The sequence below is a fragment of the Hippocampus guttulatus genome, chromosome 16, assembly GCF_054856545.1.
Source record: "Hippocampus guttulatus isolate MCC_2025c chromosome 16, RoL_Hgut_1.0, whole genome shotgun sequence".
In the NCBI taxonomy this organism is placed as follows: Eukaryota; Metazoa; Chordata; class Actinopteri; order Syngnathiformes; family Syngnathidae; genus Hippocampus; species Hippocampus guttulatus.
In genome coordinates, this window is record NC_141276.1 from 7,824,647 (window position 1) to 7,849,146 (window position 24,500).

General features: G+C 42.5%; 3 protein-coding genes and 1 long non-coding RNA gene across 5 annotated transcripts; 2 read left to right on the forward strand and 2 right to left on the reverse strand.

Annotated features, from left to right (window-relative positions):
• Nucleotides 1–70: 70 nt before the first annotated feature.
• adgre5a (adhesion G protein-coupled receptor E5a) lies at nucleotides 71–11,029 on the forward strand. Its single transcript, XM_086132669.1, has 19 exons — nucleotides 71–231; nucleotides 3,073–3,153; nucleotides 3,739–3,903; nucleotides 3,990–4,112; nucleotides 4,565–4,711; nucleotides 5,374–5,499; nucleotides 5,581–5,624; nucleotides 5,699–5,803; nucleotides 6,263–6,416; nucleotides 6,777–6,899; nucleotides 6,982–7,172; nucleotides 7,431–7,595; nucleotides 7,774–7,968; nucleotides 8,215–8,432; nucleotides 8,510–8,570; nucleotides 8,728–8,819; nucleotides 8,938–9,106; nucleotides 9,201–9,293; nucleotides 10,430–11,029. The coding sequence occupies exons 1-19, from the start codon at nucleotides 201–203 to the stop codon at nucleotides 10,469–10,471; spliced, it is 2,325 nt and encodes a 774-aa protein (XP_085988795.1). The 5' UTR covers nucleotides 71–200; the 3' UTR covers nucleotides 10,472–11,029.
• On the reverse strand, nucleotides 6,995–12,787 carry LOC147192855 (uncharacterized). Its single transcript, XR_015103179.1, has 3 exons — nucleotides 12,681–12,787; nucleotides 7,395–9,114; nucleotides 6,995–7,130 (listed from the first exon to the last, which is right to left on the reverse strand). It is a non-coding gene; the product is annotated as an uncharacterized LOC147192855 (long non-coding RNA).
• Nucleotides 11,841–19,490, forward strand: slc27a1a (solute carrier family 27 member 1a). 2 transcript variants are annotated; one of them, XM_086132670.1, is made up of 13 exons: nucleotides 11,841–12,041; nucleotides 13,805–13,972; nucleotides 14,368–14,762; nucleotides 14,864–15,031; nucleotides 16,467–16,536; nucleotides 16,610–16,701; nucleotides 16,787–16,896; nucleotides 17,125–17,334; nucleotides 17,404–17,530; nucleotides 17,607–17,744; nucleotides 17,848–18,012; nucleotides 18,534–18,680; nucleotides 18,751–19,490. In XM_086132670.1, the coding sequence occupies exons 1-13, from the start codon at nucleotides 11,980–11,982 to the stop codon at nucleotides 18,906–18,908; spliced, it is 2,010 nt and encodes a 669-aa protein (XP_085988796.1). In that variant the 5' UTR covers nucleotides 11,841–11,979; the 3' UTR covers nucleotides 18,909–19,490. The 2 variants fall into 2 exon arrangements, with proteins under 2 accessions (XP_085988796.1, XP_085988797.1); XM_086132671.1 differs by lacking the exon at nucleotides 11,841–12,041 and adding an exon at nucleotides 13,094–13,481.
• Nucleotides 19,491–19,560: 70 nt separating this feature from the next.
• trim35-13 (tripartite motif containing 35-13) lies at nucleotides 19,561–23,799 on the reverse strand. Its single transcript, XM_086132672.1, has 6 exons — nucleotides 23,449–23,799; nucleotides 22,101–22,196; nucleotides 21,625–21,855; nucleotides 21,515–21,537; nucleotides 21,323–21,441; nucleotides 19,561–20,333 (listed from the first exon to the last, which is right to left on the reverse strand). Exons 1-6 carry the CDS (start codon nucleotides 23,656–23,658, stop codon nucleotides 19,798–19,800), a joined length of 1,215 nt encoding a protein of 404 aa, XP_085988798.1. The 5' UTR covers nucleotides 23,659–23,799; the 3' UTR covers nucleotides 19,561–19,797.
• Between the last annotated feature and the right edge of the window lie 701 nt (nucleotides 23,800–24,500).

The window sequence follows — 24,500 nt, forward strand, 5'->3', positions numbered from 1 at the left end:
GACGTGATGATGTGTACAAATGTAAAAAAAGAAAAAATCATGCATCACATACACTCACACACCCCACGTTCTCACTTCTCACTCCACCCATATGTGTGGGTAGAAGTACTCACTCGCATGTTTTTATGTCCGAGTTGGAAACTCAGAAGTTGTTTCTGAAGACAGAGAGGAGAAGTTAAGACTGTCTTTTTCTGGTCACCATGGTAGGGTGGATCAAACTTCTGCTTCTGGGTAAGTCAAATCTATTCTCTTGCACAGAAGTTTCCATGGAAAATAGCCCGGTGTTAGTTGTCACAACAGCTTCAACTATGCTATAAACATTGTAAATGGAATTGTTCATGTCTGTGGGGAAAACCATTCATTTTCTCAGGAATCCATTATTACAACCCTAAGAATTAACCACATTACAGTCGGACAAATACCTTTGTTTTTACTTATCTTCCACTGTATGTTTATCCCGATGATCATTCCTTTTCTTAATGACCGACTTGGCGCAATCATCTGGTTTTACTGCCTTGTAATGAGACCTACAAAGTCCCTTTTAAATTCTACCTGGACAAAAGTTTTGGGACACGTGTCAATTACGGGAAATGAAAGCCAACCGACACAATGAATCTACTTTGGTTGCATCAGCCCATAACATGTTTTCAAATGTATTTGTTGAAGACTGTTATGGTCTGATGGTCTTTGCCAAATACATTGGCAAATGTGTTATGATCTGATGAGACTAAGGCTGAACGTTTGTAACCACTTTGATTTATCATTGTACAAGATGTCTGTGGATTCATCCCATAGGTGTTTTGAGAGGTATTTCTGCAACACCAAACTCATCCAAACATACATCAGGCACATGGTCAGGTCCACAGTGGGAATTTCAGCCAATTGGTTGATAAATTATTAAGAACTGAAAAAGTTGTGTTCCCACAGCATAAGATGGCAGGCACGTCAGTTTGAATGCTCTTTGACTAGATGACATCATAAAGCCTGTTTGTGACATTTGTGTTTTAGTGCCATGAGACTTTTGAAACGATACATTTTAAGTGCCTTTTGAATTGAATCCAGATATTTAAGATATCCTTTATTTGTCCCACACTGGGGAAATTTGCTTCTAAATACCTCATACGTGTTCGAAGATAATACCGGAAACGTGTTCAAATATGGAGATGAAGATAGTAGTCTGTTGTGGAGGTATGGTGATAAAATGGGGGTTTTTTTTCCATGATGATAGTTTTCCTGGTTTTTCAGCTGTTGACACGAGTCTCCCCTCTCACACTATATGACTTTCGCACCTTTGGTTATCTGGAGCAATTGAAGTTATTTTAATGTGTGAGTGCGCATGGTTGTTCGTCTCTGTGTGCCCTGCGATTGGCTGGCAACCGGTTCAGGGTGTCCCCCACCTACTGCCCGAAGACAGCTGGGATAGGCTCCAGCACCCCCCGCAACCCTAGTGAGGATTAAGCGGTTCGGAAAATGAATGAATGAATTGTTATTTTGACGAGGACCAAGACTGTTAGCTTGCAAGCTAGCTGGTTAGCGCCTCACGTCATGCCACGGAAGACCTCATTATGACAGATATATACCAGCCACTGGACGCTTTATGGGGAGACATTTTTGCGATTCAAACATTTAGGGATGAGACAGCATGAGATAAAGTAGCATTCATTTTTAAGCGAGTGTGGTTAGCAGGTGTGACCAAAGCATTTGAGAGTAGAAACAAAAAGCTTGAGTTTTCATGAACTCCATTTTATATACTTAGTGATTTTTTTTTAATGATTCAAATTTGGAAGGGTTGTTAACGACTCTTCTCTGTGATGTGTCAAATTTACAAGACATTTATTTACAGGAACCTTAGGTAGGACAATCCACCACAGATGTCTTTACAGTATACAGACAAACAGCCATTTACTCTCAGTCACATTTATAGACAATTTACAGTCCTTATTCAACCGAGTAAGTAGATTTCTCAAATGTGGGAGGGCACCACATAAACTCAACACATGATGGCCATAGTCGAGAATCGAACCCCTAACTGTTATTTGCCGTGCTGCCCCATTACTTTGACTACAACTAATGGTGATAGAGCCAGCTATCAAACACACGAAAAGGAAGTGGGAGGAGGTGTGACTCTGCTTTCCATCCAGCAACTCCCTATCTCATCTACGCAACTCAGAGAGATGGCTCTCTGTTCTACTTTGAAAAAAAAAACTCTATATATGACCTCATCTCGTGCAAGAATCAGCCTGATAGCAGCTGCAACCCCATGGGGGAAAAACAAACTTGACTTCTTTTTGGGGGGGGGGGGGGGGGGGTTCCCCATGCAGAAAAGAACAAGGCGAAGCCCGACAAAAATATCATGACATCATGTCACTTGGAAACAAAGGCAAATGGGGTAGCCTGTCAAACATTTGTTGCAATCACCACCACAACAAAAGGTGTATTGTCAAATTAAACAATCACCACTTGGACCAGAAATCCTTACTAGCTGGAGTGTGTTATTTTTTTAATACCGCGCCAAAATGACAGAAAGTGTTTGAGTTATAGCAGGCGTTTTAACATTCAAACCATATTTGTAAGTGTTTCCACAAAGTCATACTACGTGTTTAAACCGGCCTTCTTCTTTTGAGGGTGACTGTGGTTTCGTTTTATGGAGGAAAGGCGCCATAAGTGGCCTACTTCTCCCCGTCTGCGGATATGTGATGGTCATCTGTTGTGCTTTGGATAACCGCAGAGGAGTGAGTGTGCACCGCGAGCAAAGGATGTCACGTTTTATATACATATACTTCTGCACCCGCACTGCCAGTCGAGGTTTCCTCACCCATAGGAAGTCCCGCGCGGCCTTGCGAATGAGTGATGGCGCACACCGCGTGTATGGGAACAATCTGAGGAAATGAGGGTGGAGAAATGAGGGCATTTGCCTTTTTGACAAAGACCCTGGCGCACTAATCCATGTCAAACGTGTCATTTGACATATCCGCCGGGGGTGCGTTTGGAGACTGACTGAGGGAGAAGAAGATGAAGTGAGGAGGTGATGAACTGGATAACGACAGCAATTTCTCATCTTTTCCCTTTCAGCTCTGTACCTGTCCGCCATGTTGGCGCTGTCAGACTCTGCGTGTCCCAAGGGATTTAATTCGAAGAAAGGCAAATGCATTGGTATGATTTTTGTTTTGTTTTGTTTTTTTATCTGTTAAGTAACCATTTACAAAGTTGTGTTTATGCAGCTCAGGAATCATACCTAGCAACTAGTGATTCATGATAAAAATACAACACATTAACTCTTTGCCATTTTAGTTTTGTGAATTCTTCATAGCAACGAGTGACAAGGGGGTCAAGAGACATTTTTCGCATGACTCGCTCATCATCAACGCAACAAAGTCAATATTTTTCCTTTTTTTTTTGGATACCGTTTTTTTAAATTGAGTTCTGGGGCAGAAATGATTGTGCCCCATGGCCCAAGCCAACATCAAGCACCTTAACTGATACCTTACATTTTCAGAATTAATTATGGACCGCCATATATTAATGGGGGGTTTTAAGCTAGCCTTCATTTTTATTGTATTTTGTTGTTGTAGTTTTAGTCAAAAATGATTTCATGACTCCTGCCCCGCAACAACTGACCAAGACTTCAAGACTGTCCTTTCATTGCTGCAGAAACAATGATTTATGTTTGATTATATAAAACAATTGCAACTGATTGTTGCATCAGTCATTCAATCATTCGTTCATGTTTCCCCAAAGACGAAGACGAGTGCAATGAGGACTATCCTGAAGGCATGGGGCTTTGCGGAAAGAATGCATATTGTGTCAACACCATTGGCAGCTTCAACTGCATGTGTGAAAAAGGATTTCAAACCAATGAGAGGTCGACCAAGTTTATTGCTGAGTCATCTTTAACATGTAAAGGTAAATCATCTCCTCGAAGATACACGTTCATTTCGAATGAGTTTTACTGCTGGTTTCAGATTTGATAGGAACTTTATTTTCCGCAGATATCAATGAATGCTTGGAGGACAAAGAAATCTGTGGATCGCGACCTTGTATTAACACCAGTCCAATGTACTACTGTGGTTGCAATGAGGGATTCGTTGTCAATGTTAATTCTGACTGCGATGGTAAGATGCATTGTTTTTGTTTTTGGGTGGGGTGGGGGGCATAGTTTGAAAAGTAGAAAATTAAGTACGGCTGTATACCTGACAATAATTTGAATAAGAACTGTTCCTATGTACATTTTCAAAAATAAATCATTTTAAAAGAGAAAATGCAAACAGATTGTACTTCATAGTTAAATATAACAGAATTGCACATAACAAATGTACTGCATGACAAACACTTTCAGCCACTGTAACACCGTGCACGGTTTAATTATTTCACGTGCCACAAATCGGAGTCTTCAAAAGCTGTAATGGCCCAATGGAAATGCAGAATTTTCTAAATATTCACCTGCAGGTATGCCTAAAGTTATGGCCGTTTACAATAGGCTGCAGCAGTCAATTGGACATGGAGTTTGCAATGTGGATGACTTTCCTGTTTAGAGATTGATGATGTTTGTCTATCCACTGTATAGATGTGAATGAGTGTCTGGAGGAAAATATCTGCGGGCCCAATGCGACGTGCATCAACACGGCCGGCAGTTATGACTGCGTCAGTAAAGCCGGCTTCGCAATCAGGTCTGGCGGAAACAACTTCACGTTACCTCAAGAGCCCCGTGCAGGTCAGCAACGCCATGCGGCTGCTGAGTGTGTAATCCAAGACAAATGTTGCACCTTACAAAAACAAAGACACTGTTTTGCGCTGGCAACCGGTTCAGGGTGTCCTCCGCCTACTGCCCGAAGACAGCTGGGATCGGCTCCAGCACCCCTCTAGACACTTGTGAGGATAAGCAAATCGGAAAATGAATGAATGAATGAATGAATATTCGAAGATAATTGGAGAAAACATATACATAGACTGAGAACTATGTAGAAATGAATTGTGGAGATATGAAGCTGTTTTTCACCATTTCAGTTTTCCTGAATTTGGACGTTTGGCTAAAATGGGGCCCGGTGGCGCATTTCGGGTCCGGCATGAGTTCACCCATCTTTCACTTGATAAGAACTTGAGCACTTTTGTTCGCATTCGTGGTTATCTGGTGCAATTACCCACATCCTTAAAAAATACATCTTCCCTTTGGATAGCCCTTTGGCGTGGTTGCTTTAGAGCGCCGCCGTGTCAACTGTGAGTGCAAACATGCCACGGAGGGAAATTTGGAAGAGTTTCAGTTATTTGTACATAAGCAATTTAACTTTTGTGTCCACATTAAATATATAAAGCTCCGCTTGTTGAGCCCATTTGCTCAAAATAATATTTTGACATTTTGATTTTGTTTTTCTCAAGCTGTATGTTCAATTGATGAGACAAACCACTGTGGAAATGGAACCTGCCACATTGGAACCAGTGGCCCTTACTGTGCGTGCCAAGATGGGTTTACCAATTACGGAAACAAAGTCGCTCGTTGCACGGGTAGGATTTTTTTTTTCTCTCTCTCTCCCCTCCAGCATCATTTCAGGGACAATTTATTGAATCAAACTCCTTTGTCTTCAGCATTAGATTGCGATGCATTCAAAGACGCATGGGATCTAAAAGAGGTAAGTCCAAGCACAAGTAGTGAACTTCAAAAGCTCTTCTTGTGTTTAATTCTCCTTAAATGGTTCCTGCTTAGAATGTTGCCATTGCAGATCATCTGCTGATGCAGCTGAAACAAAAGTGTGAGGACCTGACCAAGGGTGAGGATCCAGAAGACTTCGATGACCCCGACCTGCTTTGGGTATTTCTGCTCAGACCTTTGTATCTAATATTGAAAAAATACTAGTACTAGGCATGCACTAATATCAGGGTACGTCTGTACTATACTCATCCATGAAACAATGATCTGGTACTACGACACAGATACTACTTTACCAAGAGTGAATCTCAGTCCTCAACCAAAGTTAGTTGGCATATGCTATATTAAAATGGATGAATTGAACTGAAGAACTCCTCGAAATGGCCACTTTCCCACAAAACTTCCTGTGCATTTCATAGTACGGGTTCCCGAAACTATTTCATGCACCTAATCATGATGAGCATGTGTACCCAATTTTGTGTCAATCATACGTACTGGTGGTGATTTTTATTTCCAAACACTCCAAGGGCTTCCACAACATTACACACAGCACAACATTAAACATATCATCAAATGGAAACCACAACTCCAACAAAAGTGTTGTTTTTTTTTTCCTTACAGAGACTTTTGCTGATTATTGATCAACTCTTGTTCACTGGCGCTGTGAACGAAAACAGGAAAGTGTCCAAATTTCTGAACTTGGTGGAGAGTGCGTTGAATCTGATAGGACCTTTTATTGACGCCGGCAGAATAAGGAGATCATACGCATATACGGGTAATGATACTCTATTTCCAGTGACTTTGTTTCTTCAAGATTTAGTTGGAATCTTGATGAAAAGTTATCCTACTTTCCCACAATAGAAGTGTAACCGCGCTTAGACATAATGAAATGCCTGCACTTCAGCTCCAGGCCTGTAGGGAGTGGTAATGCGACTTACAAAGTGACAAAACACTTTTTTTTCCCCCCTGCTAGCTCAGGTGGGTCATGGTCCCACTCGCAAATTGCAAAAACATTTACAGTATGTAAACATTTTATTGAATAAATGAAGGTTGTAAACTTTTAATACAATAAAATGAGCCGTCAAACTCATACAAAAAAAAACACAATGTCGAACTGATTTTGCTCTGTTTTCAGAATTGGATCTCCTTAACCACAAAGGAGCCATGCCACCTCAGGGAGTCGCGATATTGTCAACTAAGCCAGTTACGTTGAATATCACGTTGGAAACAGTTTCTGGAGATCCTTCCCTGTACCCAGGTGGTGTTCACACCTTCAACCAAATGAGCGCTTCCGTGAAGGCGTCAGCTTGATTGTTGTGTTTCTGTCGTGACCATCGCAGGCTTCGCAAGCGTGTCATTGCTCAGCTATGCAAACCTAGAAACCTTCACCGATGGCTTCTTCAGCGGGATAAATCCACAGGCCAACGAAAGCTTCGTCATCAACTCCAAAGTAGTCACCGTCTCCGTTACGAACACCAACACCAGTCACCTGGAGGAGCCAGTCATTCTAACTTTTAGCCACTTGACACGGGTAACTATCAACTCCGCAGGTTCTAAATGAGGACGAGTTTTCATTTGAACCCGAAAAAAAACGTTTTCATATACCGGTAATTGTAAGACTAGCCTATTAATTGTACAGTAGTGAATTACATTTTGCAATAAATCATACTAAATTCTGGAAATATCCATGCTGTCTTGTATTAACTTATTTTTTGAAAAAAAAAATCTCCTTTCATGAGATTAAATAACTCACCCACACGGGACATCTATCTGTATTGTTTTCTTCCAGGGAAACGGGCGTCTCCACATGTGTGTGTTCTGGAACGCTTCCCATGGGAACGGGAGCTGGTCTGCCGAGGGCTGCACGGCGGTGGAGTCCAACTCGGAATTCACCGTGTGCTCCTGCAACCACTTGAGCACCTTTGCTGTGCTCATGGCCCTCTACGATGTGGAGGTGAACACTCTCGCTGTGTTTAGTAATCACTCCCTATCCACTATTTCTCTTTTGATTGACAGTTAGCTGTTTGTAGTGTTGATTTTACATGTATATATAGATTAGGGATTCCAAACTCAGGATGGTTTCCAGCATGAGGCTGGAAGATGTTCTTTATGCATCTCTCTCCTCCGGACAGGCGACGTTCGAATTGCAGGTCGCGACCTGGGTCGGGTTGTCCCTGTCGCTAATTTGCCTGCTCATCTGCATCCTGACCTTTTCGCTCATCCGCTCCATCCAAAGCCCCCGGACCACCATCCACTTGCACCTGTGCATCAGCCTCTTTGTCGCCGCCCTCATCTTTCTTGTAGGGATTTCTCGTACAGAGAACCAAGTGAGTACCGTTAATTTTTTTTAAAAAGCTCCTGCCTTCCTGTGCAGCCCTGACTGGATCTTCATTGACTTTTCAGGGACTGCGGTAGGGCTGAATGAATTTGAAAAATGATCTGATTGTGATTTTTTTTTTCACTATCTCAATATGTGCCCTGCGCAAACCTCCTAATGAGGACAAGAGCTTCAAAAAATGGAGAGGTGAAATAGAAGTGACTTGTCCAATACTGTTGCTGTGTCCATCTGTTAGAATGCCTGCGCAGTGATCGCTGGCCTGCTTCATTATTTCTTCTTGGCCGCGTTTTGCTGGATGTGTCTGGAAGGCGTGCAGCTCTTTCGGATGGTTATTCTCGTGTTCAATACCAATTTCCGGACCCTCTATATGATGGCGGGCGGCTACGGTGTCCCGGCTGCGATCGTCGCCATCTCTGCCTTGATCAACCCCAAAGGATACGGCACCCAGCGATAGTGAGTACTCTACTCCATGATGGTGATTTTCTATTCATCGCTGGGTCACCTTGCAACTTTTACACGTGTGTTTGCAGTTGTTGGTTAAATGTGGACTTCATCTGGAGTTTTTTGGGCCCGGTTTGCGTCATCATTGCCGTAAGTACAACAGGAATTTCTTAAGACATTCCGACACTCGGCGTGTGAGGTTTGTTTGTATGTAAATGTGTCAAATTGTTACACGACAGTGTATTTGTGTATTTTCACACAACAATAAAAGTTACGTTTCCATAATATGCCCCCTGTTGCTTTCCAGATCAATATTTTCTTCTTTCTGATCACGGCGTGGAAGTTGGCGCAGAAATTCTCAAGTCTGAACCCTGACCTCAACACCTTACAGAAAATAAAGTAAGTCAGCAAGTGTAAATGCCTTTTTTTTTTATCCTGCAACATACCAAAGATGTGTTGAGTGAAGCCTCACCCGCCCCTTATTTCTCCCAACGCGCTTCTTTGTCGCCCCCTGCAGAGCTTTCACCATCACAGCAGTGGCCCAGCTTTGCGTGCTTGGCACCACGTGGATTTTTGGCTGCTTCCAATTTGAAAAGAGCACCATGGTCATGTCTTACCTGTTCACCATCTTCGCCAGCCTCCAGGGCCTTATGCTGCTTGTGATGCACTGTCTATTCTCCAAGCAGGTCAATCACTGAAAAAAAATGAGTCAGATTGCATTCAAAGTCTTTGTAAGAGCAACATTTGAACAACTTTCAATCTTCTTGTTGTGGATTTTAGGTGAGGGACGAGTATGGAAACCTCCTGTCCAGATTGAATGCACCGCCGAAGAAAAGCTACTCTGAATTCAGCTCGTTTCCCAGCAAACAACACGTAGGAACTAATTTCTAATCTTTTTTTCATTTTCAAGACGAATAAATGATGGATTCATTTTGATGCCATGCTCCACTCACATGAGGAGGTAAAAAGTTGCGCAATTTTAGTGTCTGGATTACATGCTTCCGGTTACGCCTTATTTGGACAAATTCTTGGTGGAATCCCCCCAAATGTCTATTTTAAACCAAAATACCCGACTTTCTTTTCAATTTCAAGCATGGGTCCTGGAAACTTTTTGTGTGTTCTGTTATAATGGAAATGTCCACGCAGTTTGGTGTCAATTGTTGAAACTGGTGAATGGGACTCATCAGAGTGGGCTACTGAGTGACTAATATAGGGCAGGGTGGGGTCATGTTCAAGTCCCCTATAATTTATACATTTTCATTCCAACAAAAAATGGTGAGGTTTTGGCTATGTTGAGGTGCCCCAAAAAGGTTCATTTCTATAGCTTTTGATGAATGAAGAAAAAAGAAAATTATTTGAAATAATTCTTGGCCTACCGATACCAACACATTAGCAAATATGTTAAAGACTATCAAAAACAGTGATTTACTACCACTGTGCCACGTGAATTTATCCAGTTTGAGCAAATTGAAATTATTAAAATAAAATCATCAGGATCTAGACACACTGTTTAAGTAGACGTAAAACATGTACCTTGATCCCGATAATTGTATTTTGTGCAAACACTTGAGGAAATTGAGTAAATTCAACACAACACTTTTTCAGTGGAGAAAGGACAATTCATTTGTATATCCGTGAGTTGCTATTCATACACCAGTGTGTTCAGCAAAAACAAGCCCAGCTTTCACACCGTGAGAAATATAAAAATAGTATTGTATCTGTCAACTACACTTGCTGAAAACAAAACACTATAACAATAATAATTGAATTGGTCATTTTGAAATTACATAAATCAAAAATAAAATAATGGGTGGAAAAAAGTCATCTCTGTGATCTGTTGCAGTGTAGTAAATGACAAAACACAATCCCGAACGATAGATCACATGGAGGTGAAGCGTTTTTATCCTGCTGACAGTGCTGCCCAGCCTTTGCCAATAATGAATGAGCAATAAAGTTGCCCAGTGGTGACTGATAGGCTTGTCTCTTTTCTTCCTGTCATCCATTCAAAGGCATCCAAGAGCAGCCAGGACACAGGAGAGTCGCACATCTGAGAAGATAAACTCTTGATTTCTTGGTCGCGTGTACTCCACCAGCACTGGCCAGCCATTTGTCGACAGTTCAAACGCGGTATTCTTCTCTATGAATATGCCGCGGCATTCTGAGCAACTGACATGGAAATGTTGAGCGCTAGGATGTCATTTAAATTCAATATTCTGTTGGCTACATGAAGAAAAAAAACGATCTGTTGAAATGAGCTACTCCCAGGCTATATGTGCAATATGCACATTTCTCACATGTCTGTGTAAAATTGGATTTCACATTAAAAACCTGTTCTGTCAGGTGCATCAATCCAGGTACTGTGTCTAACTACCCCAAACAATCTAAAAATGTATGTATAAATGTATATACCTGTATATATATTTTTTTCTGTATGTCAGACTTATTTACACTGTGTGAATATTGGCCCAAAAAAATGAAAGAAAGTTGTAAAGATTTACATCAATTCTTGCAATTCACTGTGTATTGTCAATTGTGTTTTCCTACTCCACCTGTTGCGCTGAGATGTACTGTATATTTGTGTTTGTTTTGATAAATTACATTATTTACAAGGTGTGAAAACATTATTTTCATTTTTGTATCATTTACTCTGGCGGTTTAAAATGCAAAATAATATAATTAGAATTTTTTTTTTTTAGTTTGCATTTTTTTACATTTGTATTATTTTATATTTAGCTTTTTATAAGTGGGTCTGATCATTAATATTTACTGTGCACACTATTGACTAATTGCCTCATCATATACAACTAATGTGTCACAAATTGGCTTGTTCCAAAATAATTCACACTCATTAGACTTCTATTTGAAGTGACGTTGTTTAAATGTGTGGCATTTGTTAAGGTGTTGTGCTTTCAGTTCTTTGACAATGCTATTTTGTGAGTTATGTTAAACCAGGCTTTGCAAGCTTAGTATCTTTTGGGTCTTCCCTAACTATGAGTCATGTAAACAAAATGTTTCCAATCAGAGCTGCAGATGAGCACCAAAGTTTGTGCCCTATGTCTTCCATCCACACAAACTCCGGGGAGTGACACTTTTTGGAATGTGCTGCCCACCAAGGAAAGCATTCTGGCTTGCTGCAGATGGACAGCCCGAAATCTGAAACATGAGATATTTTATAAAAACTAAGCTTGTATCTCAAGATTATTTTGCAGCTTTGTCACCTTTAAAAATTAAAGGGTTTGAGGGGTTCTAACCAAGAGCCAATATTGACAAGAACACTCCTGGCTTGTTTTCCTAGTAAAGGGATAAAAATGTCAAAAGTAAACAAGCCAGCCAGTGACACCCTTCCAAAAGAAACCTACACACACCAACTGTTGTGGTGTGATTTGCAGAACTGTGATTGAACAGAAAAGCATTCTTGAGGTAGAAACTCGTTAACCTGGTGGAACACGTAATACTGTTCAATCACAGAACTGCCCTAGCTTGTTTAGCAAATATTAGGCTGTAAATGGAGTGCGTTTGGTCTCCGCATTAGCAGGACACAGGCCTTCACTCTGCAGTAATGTCCTCCACAGGACGCATTATTGGACTCTGGGGTTTGTTTCCTTGGCCACAAAGGTTCAGGTATGTGCCAAAGCTGTCAGAGAAAGGTGTCGAGTGAGAAAATGTGGGCGTATGCGGTAGCAATGTTGAAATTGTGGTTTCCTGTGTTTGTGTTTGCTGGAGTAATTTCCTTGGAAGTGTAATGCTTCATCATTGCAGCATTCGTGACTAGATATTGTTTGGACTAAGATTGCACTGCTTTTTGCATGTGATTATGGGCACCATGATGTTTTGAAGTAATATATTTGGGGCAAAGAAATTACCATTCTTTCAGCTATGATATTTTAACTTTTGTCATCTGTTTAAGATTGCCGTCAACCAAATCTCTAAAACAATTCATGAGGGCTTGGAGATATTCGCATTCAGTGATAGAATTGACATTTTAAAGCGTTTTACTCATCTAAATAGGAAATGGGTTCTTATTTTCCAGCGTAAGAAAGTATCGCACAAGAGCTATAGCATCTAATGGCAAATATTTTTGACTGATTTGGGATCATATTCACCTAATATAGGTGCGACAGTATTTTAAGATGACATTTTGATGTACATTATTCTGTTAAACACGAGATCTTGTCTTATTTTCAGAGGAAAGTTGTACTTCTGACAGCGATAGTATCTAATGTGGACTATAAAACGATTCAATGTTTATTTCGCACTTACCTGAGACAAATAGCTCGCCACAATACAGTTTAACATTTTGTTACATTTCATTCAGTTTGGCGGTTTCCATATTCAGCAAGCATATACGCCAAAGGAGCAAAATGTTTCATAGGATGTTCAGTAGATTTACGCAACATTTCATTCGGTTTGGCCATTTCTATATTCAGCAAGCATATACGCCAAAGGAGCAAAATGTTTCATAGGATGTTCAGCAGATTTACGCAACATTTTCCTATTTAGTAATCTGTGCCATTGGCACCATTCAGCAACCTCTGGCAAATCTGGTTCGAGGGTGTAAAGGGGTGTGGATGATACGATCCAATAGAAACCAAGCATTGCTTTGACGAGTAGTTTAGTCAGCCAGTAGATACGATCGTTACGTCGCCCTCACGCGGCGCTGGGGCGGGGCTTCATCGGCGACGTCCCTATTCAACATGGTGTACAGAGAGGAGAAAAAAAGGCAGTACCACCCTAAAAATTAAAAAAAATGCTCAATCAGATGTAGTTTAACTTTACAGATACAGATACGATGGACTCCTGATTGTAAACGGCACACTTGGTTCGGGGACTCTTACGTCGTATGCCATTTGGAGTGCCAGTCAGCTTTTTTTTGTACTGCAACCACGCGAACCGGCGACATGCAAAAGTGTCACAACTATTAAAAAAAAGAAGGGGAAAAAGCAACGCTAGTACAGAAGAATATCGCTTATCGCTAATTATCGGAAACAGTTAAGGGTTGACGTGCCCCCCTCGGTTAGGTTAGGGTTATTGGGTGAAAGGTTACTTGTCTGTTTACTTGAGGTAAGTTGAGTTGATGCACATGACTTTGGGGGGTTTTGCTGGCGAGGCTAACACACTTTTACTACTTTTGCTACTGTAATGTATGGTAGAGTTTTTACTTTGGGAAAAGTAAAAGTGCATGCTAAATACTGCATTAACTCATACAAAAGATGTATGTAGACCAATCACTCTTTATTCATTGTTATTGTATACACATTCGTCTCCCATCTATCTATATTTATGGATGTATATGTCTCGTTTTTAAATCAATCTCCCTGTCACGTTATTTATCATCTATACATCCATCTGTCTCATCTAACGTCATCTAATCTATTGACTTTTAGAATGCACAATGCAGCAAGCCTGTCAGCCTGTCTGGGCTCCATGGGCCTGCTGCGTCTTTTCGGGGTGTCCTGGCCCTGGAGTGTGGTGGCGGGAGTCGGGGTGTACCTGGGCACTAGCAGCTGGAAGTATTTCTACGTGGCTGCGCTGACCGCCAAGAGAGATGTCACGTAAGTGGACTAATTCTAATTTCGCACCTCTCATGGTACTCTATAAGGTAGTACAATATACAGCTCCTAATAGGCTTAAGTGCTACCTTCAAAAATTAGCGCCGTGCCTCAAATAGATGCCTGAAGAAACAAAATAACAGTTGGTGCCACTCAATGGCTGCAATTAGCTGCAATATCGCTGAAGAAGTTATTATTGTAATACTCACCCCTTGCACAGTGGAAGCGTCATCTGCAAAGCTGACGTTTAAAAGAAAGCATTGCTTTATGTGACTCAGCTTTTGGCTTGGCTCTCTCATGTGTTCCTAATTTTGTGACGTATGCTCTCTTCACATTGAATGCATTTAATAATAATCATAAATCGCAGTACCACATTCCTCATTTGTGCTCTCTCTCAGCGGCCTGTGTGTGCTGCTAAGAGTCAAGATGGCTCTGTGGCGTCACATGCGTGACGGAAGCAACATCCTCACCATGTTTGCCCAGACGGTGAAACGCAACCCGAACAAGATTGCACTGATCTACGAGGCCACGGGGGAATCATGGACGTTCACCCAGTTAGACCAACTGTCCAACTCGGTGGCCAACTGGGCCAGAAGTCAGGGCTGGGTCACTGGAGACGTAGTGGCGCTCTTTATGGAGAGTCGACCGTTGCAGGTGGCACTCTGGCTGGGCTTGGCCAAGGTCGGCGTGGAAGCTGCTCTCATCAACTTCAACCTCCGCAAGGACTCTCTCCTGCACTGTATCGGGGTGTCTCGGTCTCGGGCTCTTGTGTTTGGAGCTGAGCTTGCCGATGGTAAGAAATCGAAGAACGAATTTTAACATGAAAATAAGTCCTTTTAAGCCAAACAATTAGTGAGAGCTCTTTTTTCTTTTGCTCTTCGTCCCACATATCAGCCATGTCGGAGATCAGCGCCTCCCTCAGTCAGGCCATGGTGAGGTTTTGTACCGGAGACCTCAGCATTCATCATGGCGCCTACCTGGGTGCGACACCCCTAGATCCGATCTTAGCGTCCACACCGAGGCACTCCCCTTTACCTTGCGTTCAGCATAAAGGCATGAATGGTTAGTAGCGCCGCATGGCATTTTTTTCTATTGAATTAGACCATGGCTTACTTTCTATTAATGAATCTATCTTTGCTTTTATCGTATTCTTATTGGTATTTTTCTGTATTTTTATTGAATACATTATTCCGTTTTATTTTTGTATGAATATATTTTGAATGTTTTAATTTAAAATATAAATAACATTTTAATTATGTAACTACATACTTTATATATATATTTATATTTATTTTTGATACCTATATGTGTTTGCTTCAACTATGCCCTCACCTCAGGACACAATATTCATAAATTGATGCCTTGGAATACGAGTGACCTGATTTAGAAATTTGTTTTTGATCGTTGTTCGGACATTTTTGGGGGGGGAATTGTGAGCAAAAATTTAAGATACGAACACTATGTGATTGTTATTAAACTCACTTTTGAACAGGCCAGGATTAAATAATTGTTTCTGTCTGTTACAGTGTGTGAATAGTAGAATACATTTACTCTATGATGACCAAAAATATTCTACTACTACTATTGCTACTAAAACAACAACAACAAGTATTTGGCAAATAGGGACCAATTGTTCAAAAAAGAGTCATCAAGCAGTTTATTGCCACTCCTAGTTGAAGTTTGCGGTCAAACTAAACATAGAACAGAGAATTAAACACATTGCTTAGCCTTAGGAACGTCCATTTGGCTTAAGTGGGACAGAAAAGCACATGAACTGTTTCCATCTTGTTTTTCGAATTTAATTTTTAAGAAATCATCACGCTTGCGAAGACACTAGACAGATGTTGTCAATTATTGATCAGGCATTTTTCTTTACAAAATTAGTTGATTTGGGGGGGAGAATGGGATGCATTTCCTTTCAATTGGCGCCACTGTACTTTCTATATTTTTGTATTTTTTTTTCAATCTATATTTTTGTGGCTGATGTATGCATTGATATTTTATACTGTACTGTATACTATGCATATTTTTAGACCGGACTCCCCGTTGGTCGTGACATTGGCAGATGACACTGTGAGAGCAGGGAGCAGGTGGAGTGAACGTTTCGAAAGGTAGAGACATGCACTGCAGTGGAGAGGAATGAAGATTAGCCGGGAAAGGGTTACAAAGACAGTGGTGAGGCCAGCCATGATGTACAGCTTAGACGCAGTGGCACTGAAGAGATGACTGGAGGCAGACCTGAACCTGGCAGAGATGGAGATGGAGATGTTGAGGTTCACTTTAGGAGGGACCAGGTTGGATTGAGTTAGAAATGAGTTTACCACAGGGGCAGTCAAGGTCAGATGTTTCATAGACTTTCACCTTTTTTTTTTTTTTAACTGAGTTTTCTCAACAAGCACACACTCACACTCGTGTTCGGAGGGTGTCCATTGTTGTTGCTCATATTCGTTCTTGCTCTTATGCGTAACTGAATGCTCTGTTGTCTTCTCCTCTGCAGACTGTTTGTTTTACATCTACACCTCTGGTACCACAGGACTACCCAAGGCTGCTATTGTCGTGCACAGTCGGTATGTTACTCTTTACAAAAAATGAGTCGCACATGTATCTTTGGACATCTGAGAGTAACTGTGTGTTCTACAGGTACTACAGAATCGCTGCTTTCGGCTACTATGCTTTTCGTATGCGCCCGGATGACATAATCTATGACTGTCTTCCTCTCTATCACTCTGCAGGTTAAAGAGACTATTCTTTGTCAGCATTTTCCCCCCCTGCACCAATAGGGAGCGCAACTGATGCGAAAGCTTTCCACTTTGCCAGGTAACATCATGGGTGTCGGCCAGAGTCTGATAAATGGAATGACTGTCGTCGTCAAGAAGAAATTCTCAGCGAGTCGCTTCTGGGATGATTGCATCAAATACAACTGCACAGTAAGTGATTTGCAACTAAAGTGCAGCTTTTGTTACCATGACCAATGAGGCTTTGCGGTCTGCTTCTTGTCTTCATTTCAACTTCACAACTCACTTCGACTTTATTTATAGAGCGCTTAAAAACAACCACAGCTGTATGCAAAACAGAAATTAATCGATGGGCTCATCAGTAGAATACTCCATTCAAATATGTCAGGTAATTGCAGTCCTAAATTATTTCTCTCATAGGTGATCCAGTATATTGGTGAAATTTGCCGCTACCTGCTGTCTCAGCCGGTGCGACCGTCAGAAAAAGCCCACAAGGTTCGCTTGGCGGTTGGAAACGGCCTGCGTCCAAGTGTGTGGGAAGCCTTCACCCAGCGTTTCGGCGTGGCGCAGATCGGCGAGTTCTACGGCGCCACGGAGTGCAACTGTAGCATCGCCAACTTGGACGGCAAGGTCGGCATTCACACCGGCCTTTGTATTGTTTGTTAAAATGAAAGAACATAAGTAGATTTCCATCTGCAGGTGGGTGCCTGTGGATTTAACAGTCGCATTCTGCCCAGTGTTTACCCCATTCGCCTGGTCAAAGTGAACGAGAGCAACATGGAGCTGGTCCGGGATAGCCGGGGTCTTTGTGTCCCTTGTCAACCTGGTAATTAATACTACTCTTCCCTCAATGTGATAAATGACTTGAGAGGTACCCACTGGATCCCGTCTGTGTTTTCCAGGTGAGCCTGGGCTCCTGGTTGGCCGCATCAACCAACAGGACCCGCTGAGACGCTTTGACGGCTATGTCAACCACGAAGCTACTAGCAAGAAAATAGCCCAAAACGTCTTTAAGAAGAACGACTCAGCCTATTTGTCAGGTTAGCAGTCATTTTTGTTTCTGTAAAAATTCTCAGCTAATAGTCATTATTGACATCATTATGTTTTTTTGAGGTGGCTTTGATCTTCCCGTGTCCCCCGTAGGTGACGTCTTGGTGATGGATGAATTAGGCTACATGTATTTCCGCGACCGCAGCGGCGACACCTTCCGCTGGCGGGGTGAGAACGTGTCCACCACAGAAGTGGAGGGCGTATTGAGCAGCCTCTTGGATCAGACTGATGTGGCCGTGTATGGTGTGACAGTGCCAGGTTAGTCCACATATATGTACAGTATATCGCACTTTGTATGCAGCTGTGGTTGTTTTTGTGGTGTTCTATGAATCAAGTATATGTACCGTATAATGGGATACGCACGTAACGATTTTCAACAGTATGACCAGCCTTTTTTAGAAAGACCCCAGACAAGATGTGGAAATGCCTCTGCACCTCTAAACCATATCAAAAGAAACCACTGTTCAGAGTGAAACAACCACAAAACACCCAGCCTGTGATAACAGGCCACAACACTTGTGGTGCCATTAGGTGCAAGTGAAATACTGTGCTTTTCGGAAAGATGGGCGTGATCTGCGAAGTAATGAAAGAGAATCTTTTATGGAAAATAAGCGTGAGGGGGAAGAGGTACTGTCGGTAATAAAGAGCAAGAGAATGGGGACAGAGCCCTGGGGCACACCTGCAGTGACTTGAGCGTGTTGGATGAACTTTCCTGAGAATTTGGTAAATAAATTTAAGGCGTCACAATTCTTTGATCCTCTCCTGTATATCATGCTCAGGTGTCGAAGGGAAGGCGGGCATGGCAGCCATCGCGGACTCTGATGGCACTTTTGACTGCGACGCGTTTCTGCAGAAGGTCCAGACGGCTCTCCCGCCGTACGCTCGGCCGGTGTTCCTAAGACTTTCGCCGAGCGTGGACACCACCGGTAAACCACCGCGAACGAGTTCCCATTTCTGAATCATGTCGTATATCATATCTTTCACTTTGCTCCATAGGTACCTTCAAAATCCAGAAAACCAGGCTGCAGAGGGAGGGCTACGACCCACGGTTCACAAGCGACCAACTCTACTTCTTAAACGTGAAAATCGGCCGCTACGTGGTGATGGACGATGAGCTCTTCGTTTCCATAATGGAGGCCCGGGTGCATTTGTAATGCGGAAGTCTGGAATTTTAATCCTTCAGGGAGCAGAGTTGACACGACTACTCACCGAGGCAGCACTGTTACAGGGGATTCCTTTTGTTTGTTTTTAACACTGTAGGAGGAAGATGCTGCATCACGTGAGGGCATTTATTACCTCTTCCACCTCACAGAGCCTTCGCCGCACATACTCGAGTGCCATCCTGAATTACAAGAACAGTATGGCGGCTAGATCAACTTTGCCGCAGCGTAGTTCGAGTTATTCCAGTCGAGTTAAGCGACACCATTTAGGGGCTTGCAAGGTCAAATACGAATGTTTATAGTGCTCTGGATGAAGAAAAAAAAATCCAATCCATCTTCATGTCCACATGACTCAAAACCAACAATTGTTAACGTGCCTTATATTAAAAAAAAAAGTCATAATGCGATTTTGTGTCAAAATGGATTTAGAAATTTAATGTTCCTTTTTGGCTCTGATTTAACATTACACTTCTAGAACCTTTAGTGACATCATCAACAGCTCAAGATTTAATATATACATCCTCCAGATGACCGCTTTTATGTGAACTCCAATTAAAAATGCCATCCTAAAATGTGCCTTGGGGTTTTTTTCCACGGTGTTTATAACAGTGGTTCTCAAATTCTGGTTTGCGAGCCTCGGCTTTGGTTGGTTAGAGCCAACCTTCAATTTCGTAAATTCCTGGTTTATTCCCATGAATTTCCATGCCGACTATACATGAATTCAAACACAGTATGAGTGCATTTTTCCACTTTATTGTGAATGCCACACTGTGCCTTGCGCTGCATTCTAACAATCGTCCCTTGTGTCAGAACAAAGACTCGATTCTTCGTCTGATTCGGCTGCCGTTTTAGCTCTGTGTGGATGTTCGCGCGTGACGTGGGATCACTCTGTCGATAGAGTCAATTTTGCGGGCAGGATTGTCAGCGGGTGTTCTTTGCAGGCTGTGCAAAAGTAAGGAAAGGCTTTTGGCGCGATGACGTCGGTGAAGGTATAAAGCGGCTCCCGTTCCGGAGGGCTGTAAAAGGCCACCTTGCCTCGGTTCATGTCCAACATCACCTTGATGACGTCCGGCTTGGCCTTCATGTTGAGCGGCTCCCACGGCGCCGTGCACGCCTTGTGCTCGCCGTTGCGAAAGCGTATTGTCCAGAAGCCCTCTGCGGGCGTCAGCACGTGCTTGCCCTTGCGGTTGACGGACTCGCTGGCCACGCCCACCACCCAGTAGGCGTTGTCCTTCACCTCCACGCTCCAGCTGTGGCGGCCCTCCGTGTAGCCCTCGGCGCCCAGCATCTCGGCGCTGACGTCGAAGCGCTCTGGGTTATTGGGGAGTTTGAAGTTCTGCGTGGAGTTCTGCACCACCGTCAAGTCCTCGGACAGGATGAAGCAGTTGGCGGCCGTGTTGGGATCCACAATGACGGGACCTTGCAGAGGACGCATTGTTAGACATGAATTAGTTTTCTTGCGCAGTGTTTCCCACATGTCGTATGAAGTTGAGATCTGACTGACTGCTACAAAGCCGTACTAATACAGTATGTATGTTATACTAAATGTTATCAGTATTTAATACTGTTTTATAATGATACATAACTATATTTATATGAGTAATTTACATAGGGCCCAAGAGATGAATTGACTTAATTGGCCAATATTAGTTTTTTCAAACACTGGACAAATTTTATTTTCGAATTTTGCCAACTTATTACAACATAATAACAACAGAAAAGATAATGACATTTAAACCCCCCGCCCCCCCGGGCGGCCCGGTAGTCCAGTGGTTAGCACGTCGGCTTCACGGTGCAGAGGTACCGGGTTCGATTCCAGCTCTGGCCTCCCTGTGTGGAGTTTGCATGTTCTCCCGGGCCTGCGTGGGTTTTCTCCGGGTGCTCCGGTTTCCTCCCACATTCCAAAAACATGCATGGCAGGCTGATTGGACGCTCTAAATTGTCCCTAGGTGTGAGTGTGGGCGTGAATGGTTGGTCGTCTCTGTGTGCCCTGCGATTGGCTGGCAACTGATTCTGGGTGTCCCCGCCTACTGCCCGAAGACGGCTGGGATAGGCTCCAGCACCCCACGCGACCCTAGTGAGGATCAAGCGGTTCGGAAAATGGATGGATGGATGGGAACAAATACTAAAAGGACAAAGTCAAATCTTCTGCTGTAATTCATGTTTTGGTTGGTTATTGATGATATATTTTCAAAAATTAATCAGACGATTAGTGAGTTATCAAAGTTCCATTCCGACAAATATCAGAATCGGCATCGGTCTTGAAAAAAGCCGATATGGGTCGGGTTGTAATTTTTCAAAGCGAAGTGTGGAGAGTCTCTGTGGAAATTCTGACCACCTTTAGATCCACATGTGTAGGCTGACTATTATTATAGATTTGTGAAAAATATTAAATATACCACACTTACTGTATTTGACTATTTTCTTCATCTTCTCCCACACTTGGTACTTGAGAGTGCCAATATGCTTTGCCACGTCGATCAGAGCACCACATAACTCTTCGGGGTCGCAGGAGTTTATCCAGGTTCTGCAAACACACATTGAAAAGTTGTCGTAGACATAATCATAACTGTCACCAAAAGTGTTAACTTGAGGCTCACCTCCTGATGATGTTCTTGTAATTCTGTGAACGAAAAGGAACGCAGCTGTTCACATTTTTGAGGCCCATTCAAAGCAGGAAAATTCGATTTTTATTGGTGGCTCTCCCTACCTTTAGGAAGGGGATATCTTGCGTTTCCATTTCTTTCTCCACCAAGCGGATCACTTTGGAGAGTGAGGCCAACTCTTGGTCCAACTCCTCGATCCTCTGCTGGACTACCAGGCTCTTGTGAGCCTCCTCGGCTTTCAGGGCGGACAGCCTGTCCGCCTCCTGCTCTCTCAGGAAGCGGTGGAGCGCCTCGAATTCCATCTTGATCTGTGTTTCCGTGTGCTCCGCCTGACTCTGCATACAATGGGCTCGCCTCATTATTTTGGAGAGCTCACTGTCGCTAAAATGATATGTCCCTCACAACTACCGTATGGGGTGTGTTTTTACTATTAGCTCTTTTGGTACTCTCCTCGCTCTATCCTTTTGTCGCTGTTTCTCAGAGCTCCCTCACATCCGCAGATTGGCCGCCCTTACACTTAAAAGTACTTTGACCATTATACCATTGAGGTGAATGTATAGTATATACGCTCGGACAGTACCTTGACGTGCTCCTGCATGTCCTCGCACAGAAGTCTGGCATCCCTGTACTGCTGCAACTTCTCTTTTAAAGGCAGTAGAGCACCTTTCAGCTCTTCCTATGTGGAAGTCAGTAGACAGCAAGGTCAGTATGTGGCGCGGCAGCGGAGCTTTCAGCGGAACACGCTGTCTGGACGCACATTGCGGCGCCAAATAAATGGGTCACATCTGTGTGGAAGGCTCAAGCGCGGCCTGGTGACAAGCGTAAAGCTGAACTCGTGCTGGTTGGGCCAAGCGAATATTCTTTTCACATTAGTCGGCGCAGGTCTCTCATTCTTGAGGGAGGCCCAGCAGGCAGAATGGGATGAGCTATCATAAAAAATGTGCACAGGGGCTTGAGTTTCAGGAGCCCAGCAGCCACGCGAAAGCCAAAAATCTATTATTAGAATGGTAATAATCTCCGATAAACATCCTCGTGCATATTAAAGAAACGCCATGGCTGTGTGATTCAGAGATACACCTTTCAGATTGATAGATAAAGATATACAACACTACAGATGCAGTATACTTAATCCTGTGGATGAAATTCAAATAAATATAATAAAATCTGAAAATATTAAATGAAATCAAATATGTATAGTTAAAATAAAAATCAAATAATGACAAGGGAAATAAAATATTTGGAAATTTATGCAAAATAAATGAAGTAGCATTAAAACAAAATGTATAAAATGTGTCAATAAATAAGAAATAAGTATCATGATTTTGATCAAATCCAAACCAAAATATCAACATAGTTTTAAAAAAAGTTTTTAAAAAAGCCATACAATTTAAAATTATTCCAAGAAAATAAATCAATCAAATGATAATATGAAAAGTGTAATTAGAATAAAATAAAATATTTTAAAAAGTTTAAAAAAAGACAACGCAAACAACTAACAAAACTACTTAAACTAAATACGGGTGGAGTAAGTAGGTAATAATTACTGCCATAAATTTCAAAACAACAAAATGCTAAAAATATAAAAACATAAGTAAAAAATACAAATAATAATAAAATTCTAGTAAAAATAAATAATAAGGTCCATGTCGAATAAATCAACATCTTCTTATATTAATAATAATATTGCACTTAATTGGACGGTGTTTGTTTGTTTTTTCTTCTTCTTTCTGCCTACATTCTTGCTGCTGGAGGCTGTAAATTTCCCCAGTGTGGGACTAATAAAGGATATCTTATCTTATCTTATCTTATCTTAACTTAGACCAAAGGGGCATGCATAGAATTTGAAATTTATAATTTGTTATTCTCTACACAGGTGATGAAATCTCATGTTGATTGTTGCTGATGCAATCAAAGTGTGCCACTCTTACCTTACAGTCATGAGCCCCCTCTCCAATGGGATAGAGCCTGTGTCCTCGGTGGGCCGCGGCTTTCCCGCACACCCCGCAGATAGGCTCCAGGTCCTCCAAGCAAAAGAGCGTCAGCTTCTCTCCGTGCTCGCTGCATGCATCGGGGTCACTCTTAGACCTGCTGTCTGTCGTGAAGGCCTTGCAAGCCCTCCCCAGCACCATCTGATCCATAGACCGAAAAGGGAATCTGGGGCCGCTGGCCTTTCGTCCTGCCCAGTTTTCTCTCTGAGACGCCTCTACGCCTGCCTGTAAGAAGGCCGATGTGGCCACTCTGAGTTTGGAACGGCGAGGTTGGTCACCCTCCTAGTGGGGTGGTCCGACTACCATGAGCAAAGCATGGAATGACCCCTCCCATGCCCCCCCCACACCCCAATAAATACAGGACAACCTCCGTCTTTAAGCCCCGAAATAAGTGTTAAGCCCACAGCTCCCAGAGGCATATCTCATGTCGGTTGGCGTTGTTCGACTATGCGTGTTGCACGTTCTCAAATAAACGCCACGCGTCTAAATAGAACAAAGAGCCTTTTGGTCACGAGGTAGTGTGTCAGGGTATGACAGCGGCGGGAAGAATTGATGGCGCTGGAATATTTGCCATGATTACTTCTACGATATTTGAGAAGAGCGATGAAAAAAAACTGGCGGAGCTCAACACGGTGGCTCATATAAAAAAGATTTAGAGGGATTTAATACCTGTTAATGTAATGTGACGAACATTCAAGATATGAATATGGAAAATGAAGACGCTATCAGTCATGAGGACTTTCTACACTCTCGCCACATGTACAGCTCAGGCCAACCAATCACATTACGTTTTTCAAGTTTTACGCTGATTCACAGCTGAAGCGAGCCAATGACAATCATCATAACAGAGGGAGAGGGACACACACACATATGCACACAAACACACACACAGAAATGTAGGCGCCCAGTGCGCACGCAATAAATCCATTTGCTTGACATAAGCCAGCGAGACACATCGGGTGCCGTCAAGAGAGAAATACAGTAAATACAGT